This window comes from Jatropha curcas, chromosome 6 (genome assembly GCF_041381405.1).
Source record: "Jatropha curcas cultivar XTBG-Jc1 chromosome 6, XTBG_Jcur_1.0, whole genome shotgun sequence".
Lineage (NCBI taxonomy): Eukaryota > Viridiplantae > Streptophyta > Magnoliopsida > Malpighiales > Euphorbiaceae > Jatropha > Jatropha curcas.
In genome coordinates this window covers 7241563-7254741 of record NC_143156.1, presented here as the reverse complement: position 1 = coordinate 7254741, position 13179 = coordinate 7241563, and the positions used below count along the sequence as shown (strand labels likewise).

General features: G+C 30.9%; 1 protein-coding gene and 1 pseudogene across 2 annotated transcripts; both read left to right on the top strand.

The window, feature by feature from the left end:
* The first annotated feature begins 264 nt into the window (after nucleotides 1-264).
* On the top strand, nucleotides 265-2279 carry LOC149495451 (uncharacterized; annotated as a pseudogene).
* A 1599-nt stretch (nucleotides 2280-3878) lies between these two features.
* On the top strand, nucleotides 3879-10067 carry LOC105650737 (MAR-binding filament-like protein). 2 transcript variants are annotated; one of them, XM_020676767.3, is made up of 6 exons: nucleotides 3879-4235; nucleotides 5764-5969; nucleotides 6285-6564; nucleotides 8006-8113; nucleotides 8656-8710; nucleotides 8940-9121. In XM_020676767.3, exons 1-5 carry the CDS (start codon nucleotides 3999-4001, stop codon nucleotides 8695-8697), a joined length of 873 nt encoding a protein of 290 aa, XP_020532426.1. In that variant the 5' UTR covers nucleotides 3879-3998; the 3' UTR covers nucleotides 8698-8710; nucleotides 8940-9121. The 2 variants fall into 2 exon arrangements, with proteins under 2 accessions (XP_020532426.1, XP_012093070.1); XM_012237680.3 differs by lacking the exon at nucleotides 8656-8710 and adding an exon at nucleotides 9714-10067 and having other exon boundaries at nucleotides 3882-4235; nucleotides 8940-9187.
* The last annotated feature ends 3112 nt before the right edge of the window (nucleotides 10068-13179 follow it).

The window sequence follows — 13179 nt, the reverse complement described above, 5'->3', positions numbered from 1 at the left end:
TGCTGGATTCAGAAATCTGTCGTTTCGACCACGGTTCCAATGTTAAGCATATTTTTTTTCCGAAAAATGTATTTTTATGTGATTTTACTTTCGATTTCAATTTCACGGATTTTTTTAAAAAAACATCTGAATTGGAGAATTAATCAAAACTGATTTTCCATATGTAATTAAAAATTAAAAATTATATAATTAATCAAAATCAACTTTTCATGTAAAAATAGACTTTCTATAGATATGATTTTTGTCTTTTAAAACATTCACACAATGGCATATAAACCATTCACGTATAATCAAACATATCATCTAATCACAACATCGGATGACTTAGTCTGCAGAATCCACGTCGTCGTCGTCATCCTCATCAGATGTGCCCAGTGTTGCAGTCTAGTCTTCCGTCGCTTGCAAGCTACAGGTAATGGTTCTGCTCCATCCAAGTACACTACAATTCATATCACATTTCATACAATATCACAACATCATACATTTTTATCATTATTCATTATGTTCACTTCACATACACCGCATGCATTATATATAATTTATGCATGAAATCATAATTATTTATGTATGTATGAATGCGCATGCAACAGAAATTTGAAAAATGATGTACAATTATAATAAACCGCAAATTTTCAAAAAAAAAAAAAAAATATTAGGCCTTACAAACTTTAGGACTAATTGATTTTCTAATGAAATTTTAAATGTAAAAGGATTAAAAAAGGGTTAATTGTAAATTTGGTATTTGGTCTTTGTAAAATATTTTATTTTGGTGTCTGAATGGAAAACATTTACAATCAAGTATTTGAATTCATTAAAAATTTTTAATCAGTCTGCTTACGTGGGCACGTCGAAATTATATCTAAGCATTATGGGGCCCATCCACCTTCTAAAAATATGTTGATTAGAATCCAGACAGGTAAATCATGTCAGATTTGTGTTATACACATCATTAACAGCAGTGCACTTACTAATTTCCCTTCTTAGATGTCGTTGGAGGAAAGAGACAGGGAAATTGAAGTTTTTGACTGTTCTCTTCAAAGAAATTTGAACACAGAGAGGCGAAAGGAAAATTTGCTTCTCTTAGTCAACCTTCGGATTCTATTTTTGCAAATCTTGATAAAATGGAAGAACCCACAAACTCAGATTCTGAGCTTATGTCACTTGTTGATTTAATGTCTTAAAATTCTTTCTTTCATGTTTGTGCATTTTGTGCTCAGTTTGTCTGTTGCTTTCTTTTTTCTTTTTTCTTTTTTTTTTTTTTTTTTTGATTGCTTACAGTAACAAAGCTAAGGAGCCATTGAACTGCAAAATTAGAAAGAAATTTAGCTTTAACTTAAATGTACAGAGTTAGCCGATTCCAAAAGAAAGTGAAAATAATTAGTGGGAAAGTGATGAAGAGGAGAAGAAAGAAGAAATTAACAAAGAAATTGCAAAAGAAGGCTAATATTTGTCTCTTTTTGAGAAAATGGCATCTTATCCATCAAACTACAATTATTGAAACTACAGTGACAACTATGATGAAGAAGATGAAATAACATATACAGAAAGCGACTTGGACGATGATGATTTTGATGAGATGATGATATTGATGGTTAAGTTGTATTGATGATTTGAGTATAACCCAAGAAGAACTTTTTGGAAAATTGGAGTCTTTATCAGTTAGTTCAAATAAAAAAGATTCTTTAACTAAGGACAAATCTAAAAACCTGAACCCTCTTCAAGATTCAAATGGAGGAGCATCAAAATTGGTTTCGATGAATCAAAATACTCGAAATAAGAGTCAATATGTTCATCCTATGTTGAATCCAGTAGAAAATCTTGGTTAGTGGAAAGCAGTGAAGGCTAAGGGAATGCCACCACCAGTGAAGAGACAAAGAAAAGAAAATATAGCATTAGATCAAGAAATTACAGTCGATGCCAGCCTCTTGTTTAGTTTCTATTGATTGAAAGAAAGGTTCATTTGGTAGGCCATTTTCTTGGAGAAGCATAGATATCGCCAACTTAGAGCCTTGCAGTCGAAGTCAAATTAGTTTGTCGATTGAGAGAAAAGCAAATTTTCCTTTCGTCTCTCTGTGTTCAAATTTCTTTGGAGAGAACAGTCTACGCTTTGATTTCTCCATCCCTTACCCACAATGACATCTAAGAATGGCAAACTAGTAAGTGCACTACTATAAATGACGTGGTTTACCTACTTACATCCTAATTAGCATATTTTTAGAACCTTGGTGTGCCCCCACAATGCTTAGATGGCATGCCACAGCCGGCGACGCTTTATTGAAAATTTTTAATGGATTTGAATACTTAATTGCAAAGGTTTTCTGTTGGGACACTAAAATAGAATATTTTACAAAATTCCAGATATCAAATTTATAATTAACCTATTGAAAAACTATATAATCCTTGGGGTTTGGATTACTTAATAAGTTACTTCACGAATTATATTGCCTCTCAAGTTTATTTGTATGAATAAATAAATTTCATGTGAATGTACCTTTTTTTTTTAAAGTAAATGAAATTCATTAAGCATCATCGTCAAATACAGTTTCAGCAACATAAAAAGGACGAACAGGGCCCCACTCCTTAAGATCAGGAGATGAATATGCCTGAGTTACAAGGAGAAGAACAACTCTATTCGCTTATCTTTTTTTACAAAAATAAAAGAATAAGCAACTAGTTCTTGAAAGTAGTATTTATAGTGAGACACAATTGAAACAAAGCAGGGCCTATCATCCTTGCCACTATAAAAAGCTTACACCAGTTGTGAGGAATTGGACTCGAAATGACATGGTGCAGCTGGCTATTCTTGCACTAGCTAAGTGCCTCTCGAGATGATGTAGCCTCTACTACCTATGGTTCCTAAACACCAGGAAGGAGAATCTAACAAACATCGACACATATACCTCGCTCATCTTTGATTACCCAGCCAACCCTCCCAGCATCAACAATTTGATGCCAAGAAGCGTCTATTTTACATTTAAAGAAACCTAGTGCTGGTTTAGACTAAACAATGGGATGAGGTCTTAGTTGAGAATGTTGCGGATTATGTAATTTCTAGGCAGCACTCCATGCAAAAAAGAAAGGAGGAGGCAAAGTTAACATTCTGATGAACATCAGATCACTTATTATTCCAAATGATATCATGTAATTGCTTCCATAAACTCCATAGCATCATACACAAATCTGTAAATCAGGAACCTCATGCATCTGGAACACAATATATAACCAATCTGCCATTGATACATGAACTTGTAAATCGTAAATATCCATGACACCAAGTAAAGTTCTCTGCCAACATTGTCTTGCAATGCAATAAAAGCATGCTCTAAACTCTCTGGTTCTCCTTTACAAACTGGACACATAAGATCGATACCAACTCCCCTTGCGATGAGACGAGAATTGATACGAACATATCTGTTACATAATCTCCATATCAAGTTCTTGACTTTAGAGGAATTTTGAGATTCCAAAGCTTTAACCGTGAGGGGCAAAATTTGGTAGCTACCATACTCAAAAAATTAGAGATCAGACACCGATAAACACTTTTTATAGAGTAGGCCCTGTTCTTTTCAATGCTCTAGAACCAACTATTGTCTTTAGCTTACGTACTTAGTCTTGTAGTAAGTATATACGTGAATTAAGTAAAGACCTAAGTTCAACCTTCTTTTCCTTCAATGATTACAAAAGGACTAATTTGTTAATTAGGTTAAATTTCAGGGCTAAACAATAATTTATCTATAATTTATAAATGAAACAATGTGGGAGCCAATGCCAGGTGCGAACTAAGTTGACAAATTTTTGACGGTTGACTATCAATCGCGGAACGGAACGTGTTCACGCGACGTCCATTGCACTTCTACTCTGTTTTGTCCTCTTTAACAAAAATATTGCGGTTGGCTGTCGCTCTCTAGATTGAGAGAGAGAGAGAGAGACAGAGCGAAGAGAGAGTCAAGCAGAGGAAGGAAGAAGAGATAGACTGCAAAAACAAGGTTGTTGTTTCAATGGCAACCTTTGCTTCCTTTCTATCCTCCTCTCCTCCTCCTCCTCTGCTCTTCTCCTCTTCCTCCCACCATAACGACCTTCCTTGCTTCTCTCTCTCGTTTGCTTTCTCTCATCTTCCTAACGCTGCTTTAGCCTCAAACCCTAGAAAAATCCGAACCCTAATTCTCGCTTCCTCCAATTCCGCCTCTTCTTTTGATGATTTGGTATTCGATCGGAAGTCGGGTTCAGCTGATAAGGTTAGTGATTAATATTTGGTTCTCTTTCTTGAATTAAATTTTTTATATTCTGTGCCTTTGATGCATGTTTCTGCAGACTTTAGCTAATTTCAATAGCTTTTATTGTTTCCTTATTGAGGAATTTGAATTCTTGCAAAGTCTCATATAATATGATTATAACTGGCTTTGTTTGAATTGATTGCTTGTTCAGTTTCTTTGTGAATTAATGGAACTGGATAATTCAAGGCATAAGTGATGATTTTTTTTTTTTACTAGGTATATTAGTTCTTGCTGCTGCTGCTGTTATTGCTATATAATTTAGTAAGAATTCATTAAAATGAAATGGTTGAGTTAACTTTCGGAACATTATTTAATGCGAAATTGATGAGTTGTTGAAATTATATGTACCTACTGGGTTATGTTTTGATCAACACTAGGGAATTTTGTACTCAACTACTTGTCGTTACACATCTCAATTCTCATTATGTTTTCAACTTCACGGATCTGTCCTATGTGAAGTGAAAACACCATGCAGAAGGAGCTGCATGCATGATGAATCTATTTGAATAGATATTTGGGCGTGTGAAATTAGCTTGGATACAATGCAAAGCATTCATGGTGAATCCTTATTGTTTTTGCTGGGCATATTAGTTGCTGTTTTTATCAATTGGTTGAACATTTGAACTGAATAATGCAATCTGAAATGACATTTGAAGTGATGGAATTCCACTATAGTTCTTTGCAAAATATTGGGTGTGAGTGCCTGCATGCATTATGGAAAAGTCCTAGGACTTAAATGTGAAAATAGATTTTTATCATTAGAAGGCACATGAGATTGTTGAAAAACTCACCAAATTTGTGTTCAACAAATTGAAGAATTTGTAACAATCCATAATCAAGAGTTAATTCAGGGAAAGAAGGATTGCTTTATGTTTAGAATAGTTGAATGCTACACAATTTATTCTAGAAAATGACATTACGGGATTAGATCTTCCATTCTAGAAACGCAATGACATGCTTAGCATAACTTGATTTATTATTGTATTATCATTTGATTGGAATTTATTGAACTTTGAACCTTCTGCATTATGTTTGGCGAGTTCTCTTCACACACACACACACACACACACACACACATGTGCCTCTATGCATGCTTTCTAGAGAGAGGAATACATAGAATAAATTGTAGAACATTCTGATTTCAAAATTATTATTGTGGAACAAGTCTGTTCTGCATTTTAAATTTTCAATCTTAGACTTCACTGTTACTTTCTTCTGATAAGGAACGAGGTCTATGAGTTATATCTATGAACTTCTTGCCCTTGGTTCCATATGGTTAAGTTTTTCTTTTGGCTTTTTATTGGTTCTATTTCAAAGCTTGAAGATTATCCAGTCTGCCTTCCACTTCTTGTCATTAATAGGCCCTGATAGTTACAAACGAAGACAATAATGAACAATTAGGAAAATAATTTGCATACTGTATCTTACAATTGCCCAATGTTATTGTTTATTTTTCTGTCATATTGATTTCCAGCGTTTGTTCTTTCAGAAATCAATTCTTTCAGATTTGATACAAGAAATAGAACCATTAGACGTGAGCCTTATACAAAGAGATGTTCCACCTACTACCTTGGATGCAATGAAGAGGACCATCTCTGGCATGTTGGGTTTACTTCCCTCTGATCGATTTAAAGTTTTAATTGAGGCTTTATGGGAACCTCTCTCCAAGTTGTTGATCTCTTCAATAATGACTGGGTAAAATCATTTGTCTTATTATTATCAATCCATATTCTATGGTCCCTCAAAGGTCTGAATCCATTAATTTTGTAACATTGGTTTCCCTTGGCATTTAGTTGAGGGAGTAATTGGGTTTGTTATAGTTTGAATAGGCCTTATTTTCAGATGTCATCAATCTAAAAGCATATAAATTAATATGTCATTGTAACTTACATCAGAAGTTATTAATTGCTTTGTTAGATAACATTTTTGGTAGCCTTCAATAATATTTTATCAACTATTTTCTTGTACGATGTCGGGTAACTATGAATTACTTTTCTGTTTGACTTGTAGGTATACATTGCGCAATGCTGAGTATAGGCTTTGCCTTGAAAAAAACTTTGAATATGAAGGCAATACTGAAAGCCAAGAACCAGAAAACTCTAAACTTGATTTGCAAGGGACAGAAGAAAATAGTGAGAAAATGAACCAATATTATGAAAGAAATGCTAAACTTGAAAAAGCAACTGAAGACCTATGTGATAATATTGGCATCCAAGGCCTTGGTGAAGTCTCCCCTGAAGCTCAGCAATATATTCTTGATTTGCAGTCTCGTTTATCTTCTGTGAAAAAGGTTCATATTCTGGCAACTTATGTTTGTCAATGAACAAGTCATCAATGAGTTCTCAAGTTCCTTGTTATATTTTGCTACTTTACTTAAGCTATTTTGCCCTTAATGAATTTTGGTATGCATAGAATGGTTGGAATTAATAAAGGCTCCATTAATGTAATAGAACAACCCAAAGAATTATATCATCTTTATTTGGTGGAGGATGTGAGTGTAGGTACAAAGGGTGGGTTGCATTATGTGTGAAATAGAAAGCTCTGATGGGAGGAATAATGTGGATTGATCACTTCATAAGCTAACGGTAATAACTGCCTGTTTTTGAACCTTCTTGTGATTCAAAGAATGTGAGTTAGCCATTACTTAAAAATGCTTCAATTTTTCTATTATGTGTTTGCCATTCAATCTTTATGGTCTGAGGTTTGTTTTTGAAATGGAAAATTTAATATAGATGATGTAGTTTCTCTGATCATGTGTGTCATACAAATTTGATTTAGCTGATGGAGTTGGTTTTTCTTAGTTTGGGCTGTTGAAACTGTAGATATGGATGTCAAACTTTCATGGAATATAGGTTCATTTCACGTACCTTGTATCCAAGAAAAAGAAAGTTCTGATAGGAGAAGAATGTCTCTAGCACTTTTAGATCGAGACTTTTCGAGGTTATGTTAGCATTGTTATTGACAAGTAACTGTCACTTAATATTACTCTGAACTTTTTCGTTATTTCTTATTCTTTAATCCCCTCGTCTGGACCTCTTATTGAGAGTTGTCAATTTGATTTTATTTGATTTTGGGATGCCTGCTCTGCAGTGGCTTGGCTAGTTTTTTTTTTTCCTGAGCTTTTTTAAGAAAGAGAGGAGACTAACATTAGAAAGTTGTTAAAATGCTTTGTAATTAATAGATAATATGCTACTCATTCTAAGTCATATTCTTTAATATTAGTTTCAGCCTACCTATATAAACGAGACATTTTGTTTTCAAACTCAGATATGAAGCTAGACAACGAAAGTTTTGCCGTTGGTTTTTGTTATGAATTTTATAAGAAACAACTAGAGGCGAACCATGAATGATTTTATACTTACATATTAAGGAGCCCGTTTAGTTTTAAGATTTTTATACATGCATGTCATGTAAGACTTCTGCATTTGATTATTTATAATTACAATTAAAAAGAAATGATACACAAGATTTCCTTTTGTGGTAGAAGATAGAAGGACGGTAGGACTGGTACTTTAGAACCTGTGTCTTAATGAAGCATCTAAGGATTATGGGGTCTGATGCTGCTGATGTCTTGCCTGTTCATATATTTTTGCTTGTTTTTGCCACAGTTCCCTGCCCCACAATGCTTTCCTTCTGTTTTTGTGTGGCTGCTTTATCAATATTGTTATCAACAATCGTTTATTATGGTCAGGCTGCATTTTTACATTTTTTTTCTCTTTTGTTTATTAAAGGAACTTCATGAAGTCAAGAGGAAAAGTGCTGCTCTTCAGATGCAACAGTTTGTTGGCGAAGAAAAGAATGATTTACTTGACTATTTAAGATCACTAAAACCGGAGAAGGTTCTATTCTAATATCTAAGTTGCTCTACTTATTCTCTTCTGTTTATGTTTTTGCCGAAGCTTTTTTGAATTACTGAACTTTTGCCTGCAAGGATATGCTACCATTGGATGCTGTTGTTGCAGCTTTGTGTCAAGTTGGTGATTACAGGCTTTTAGTAGTAATGACATTTTGCTTGAAAAAGTTCTTTAATATAATTGATAAAGCCAGAGGATTTGACATGTTAGATTGATGATGTCATGATAACATTTTTTACTTGCAAAATTTTCTTGAATTTTCCTGTTATCATGAGGACAAGCCAAATAGGTTGAACTTGGAATGAGGATGATAGTAAAATTGATATAATGGAGAAGTTTTCACCGAAAGCTGTTTCTGTTTGTTCATTCTCAACAACGGGTAGAGCACGTTGACTACAATTTTATTTAAGTGCAATTCTGAAGGCCATGGAAACTCGCCTGCTTCCAATAACATCTTAATATTAATTACATTGATTTTACATGCTGATGCTACAAGATTTAGTCTAATTTATGTTGGTTATGTATAGGGACGAGAACTGGCTTTTGGTTTAACTGTTGGCCGTGATTAATGCAACCTACCAGGTTATAATAACATGTTCTTATACATGTACTTATGTTCTTCAGCCTGATTTTATAAGTGTCTTATGTTTCAAAATGGGCAATGGATTTTCTTTTTTCTTTTTAATTATTTTAGCCTTCATACCATGGGTATTCTGTTTCTAATATGGATTTTTGTTTTGCACATCCAGAACCTGCTTAAGGTGTGGGCTTCAGTTATTATTTTCAACTAACAAAATTCTAAACTGTACAGGTGGCTGAGTTATCAGAGCCTACATCCCCTGAATTGAAAGAAGTAATCCACTCTGTAGTCCATGGCCTCCTGGCAACTCTTTCTCCTAAGATGCATTCCAAGGCTCCACATCAATCAGAGAACAGCACATTAATGGGGACACGAAAAATTGGGAGAGAAGGCTGTCCTGAACTTGTTGAAAACACCTCGCTTCAGTTCCAACCCCACATTTCCTTAACAAGGGACTATCTTGCACGTCTGCTCTTCTGGTTAGCCAAATCCTTTAACCTTTTTTTTGTTGTGCTTTAATCCTGATTTTCCTTTCTTTTTCCCTTGAAACTTTTTTTAAATTGAAAACTTCAATCCAGCTGGAAATAGATGTAGAGATGTCGATTCGAATCTTGATTACCTGCAAATTTAAACTACTTGGCAATAGCTTAGTCAGAAAACATTTGAACAGCAAATTTGACTGTTTTCACTTAGCATGTAGAATCAAGAAGCCCGAATCTTTCCTCTAAAGAAAAATATATATACATGTCTTTCATGTAAGCAAGCAAGAGGTGATTGACTTGTTCAGAGTTTGGAGAACTTGATTTTTGCCTCTCCACTGCAGAATTTTAAGCAATGAAATATTGAATCAGGCAGTTAATAAAACCATAAAAGGATGTAGGGTCAGTGAATTGAACATCTGGTGTGGCCATCATACGAATTTGTTGCATGTGATGAAGCATTAAATAGTTGTCTAGGTAAAAATATTACTTCCTTTTGGTCTAATTCTTGTCATTATTCCTTAAGGTGTATGCTTTTGGGACACTACCTTCGAGGCCTAGAATATAGAATGGAGTTGATGGAACTTCTGTCTGTAACAAGCAATGTGGAAAATGATGGCTGTTGATCAAGTTGCTTGAAGGTGCTATGCGTACTTCATATGTACATAGAAGAGTTTGTTGGTGTATACAAAGTTTGTTTTCCAACATGAAGAGAGTTCAAGTGAGAGGGCCAATAATGGTTTTGCTTATGAATAGGTTATCTTTGTGTAAAAGCATACTTGTTTTCTTTGTTATAAGAATACTTCTGTCATATTTCTTGTGTAAATTGTTTTCAGGTTAATGCTATTATAAAAAAAAAAAAAGTACTTTTACAAATAAATTATTTGCGTGAAAAGCTGTTTTCTTACCTATATAATTATTAAATATTAAATATTCTTTTTTCTCTTGTTTTTATTAGATAAAAAAAATAATGTGTGGTTTCTGTTTTCTTTTGAGTCCTGTATGGAGGATGATAGGTCCTAACGTTTGGAGTTGTTTTATTTTCTTTATTTCTAAATGGATGCTTGTTTATTTTTTGAGGGGCAAAATATAATTAAGTATCTAAATTATGTTTAAATTAACACTTAAGTATTGAGAAATAACTATGACATCTCATAGATCATTACGTCCAAAAAGTAAACTCTTTATGGTTAATTATACATATTTTTGGGACGGAAGTTTTGGGACGGAAAGGGCTCACTTTTGATGAAATGGCTCGATAATGAGTTAAGACATAAGTTAGTTATTTCTTAAATATAGTGATCTAAGTTTTGAATTGAATATAATTTCAAATCCAATTATATTATACCTTTTTTTTAGGAAGGATTTAAGTAACCAAATATTTAAAAAGTTGGTTCTCTGACTTGTGATTGCTTATTATCTCTATTGTCATCAAGGAATATGCAAAATTCATTTTATGTTATTATCTTTTATGCTAGAATGTTGCTTATTCGTTAAAGGAAACTAATTTGTGTTTAATATTTCTTCGATATGAATTCTATAAAATTTTTAAATTTTGAGTAAAAATGTAGTATGGAGGCTTATTTAATTTTGGTTGTCTGTGCTAAAAATATTGAGTATATTTAGTGATCAATTTTATTGAAAAATCAAAAGTATATTTTAATAATTTTAATCTATATATAATAGTTACATTTGATATTTAATAACACACGGTAGTGTGAATACGAGCACATTATTGCGCGGGTTAATTATAAATGTAATTTTATAAGTTGTGTCATGATATAATAAAATTTAACATTTTGTGATAAAAGTTTGTGTACGATACTTCATATTTGTTGATTTCGTACATAATAATTTAACTTATAGACAACATTATAAATGTTATATTGACATTGTCGTGTACATGTAATTACATAATAAACCATAATAGTATATGTGTAGCTTGATAGTGCTATTGGCCAAAATTTTTGTTATCACACAAATATATACATTTATCAACTAAATAAGGTTGAAAATTCATATATGTTCGTTTTTGTCTCAGTTAGCACAACTTTATTATAAATTTTTCAACGATACCAGTCTATTGTCAACATATAATAATTTAAAAATATTTTTTAAAAATAAAAATAATAATTAATAAAATTATTAAGAAATTAATTTGATCGTTATTTTATTTAAATAATCACCAAAGATAAATACATGAAATACTATATACAATAAGAAACTTTATTTGTTTTTTCTTTTTACATTTATACTAAGTAAAATTTAATGTTTTATCCATTTATAAAGTTTTTTAATGTGAATATATGCAAAATAAGAGTTTTTCAATGTCAATCCATTACATATTAATATTTCTCAAATGAAATGGGTAATTTGTATAAATAAAATAAAAAATAATTTTTATTAATTTTTTTTATCTTTGAAATTTTAATTTGAGTCAATTTAGACAAAAAAAAGTCAAAAAAAATATAAATTTATATAGATAGTATTCTTGAGTTTAAATAAGATATCAAATATTATTATTTTATTAATTAGAATAATAAAATAATAAATAAACATTATTTTAAAAGTATTATTAGTAGAGCTTTATATAAGTTTATAATATTAATCTTTAATTTGCTTGAAAAAATTATTATCGACATTTGATAATTAATATTCAACGGATAATTGTTTATAATAAATGTAATATTTAATGTTAACAGTAATATATATGTACGAATGTACGCAAACTACTAAAATTTTCAAATTCTAATGATTTCTACGTTATAAGAAAAGATATATCGCATTTATTGATTAATTGGATATAAAAAAAATAAAAATTATGAAAATAAATCAAATTAATGGAAAAAGTTAGTCATTAATAATTTTTTATATATAAATCAATGGTATATCAATTTTATATATTACAAAATTAACTATTCAAATTGTTTATACTTATGTTTTTTCAAAAATGTAATGGAAAACTCATATTAAATTTTGCTTATATAAATTTGCAAAAATAATTTAAAAAATTTTAAATGAATAATTTTTTAAGTTATGGCAAGAATGCAATTAAAGAATAATAAAAAGGTTAAGTGAAAAAATAATATTGAACAGAAATCTAATTAAATAATTATAAAAGGATTAAGTGGGTAAAATACTAGCGTGGTAAGAATGTAATTAAAGAATAATAAAAAGGTTAAACTGAAAAATAATATTGTGTAGAAATGTAATGAAATAATAATAAAAGGATTAAGTGGGTAAACTATTATTGGGGCAAGAATTTAATTGAAAAATAATAAAAGGGTTAAAAAGAAAATATTATATGACAAAAATATAATTAATAAAATGTGAAAGGGCTAAATGGACAAATCACTGTTATGGCAAAAGTGATTCTCTATGCGGCTTAGTTATATAATAATAAAATATACGAATTTGGACACTGATGAAATCTAAAATATGCTTATTAAATAAAATATCCTTCTAATAGAATTATTTGTTTTTGTAATAAAACACAATACATATAATAGGATATTTGAAAATTAAAATCAGGAAGAAAATACAAATTGATTCCTAAATTATAATTAAATTAGCATATGAGAATTTTTATTTTTAAAAACTAGTTATGATATTTATAAATTATGATTCTGTTAATATTTAATCATTCTATCTAAAATAATATCTTTCAAGTTTTGACTATCAATTGACTAAGAAAAGACTAATTGACCTTGTATAGAAAATATTTTTAAGATAGAAAGAAAATTGGTACTCAAATTATAATAACACTAAATATGAGGTTTTTAATTTATAATTGTATTAATAATTTGATCCCTTTGTCTCGGATGAAAGGATCAAAGTGTTAATAATATCATGATATAAAGACCTCATAGTTAATTTTTGAAAATTTAAATCATCATAAATTAATTTGACTATAATTTAGTGATCAGCTTATTTTTTTCCCCTTAAAATTATATTCTAACATCATCCACGTAATAAAATGTTTTATAAAAAAA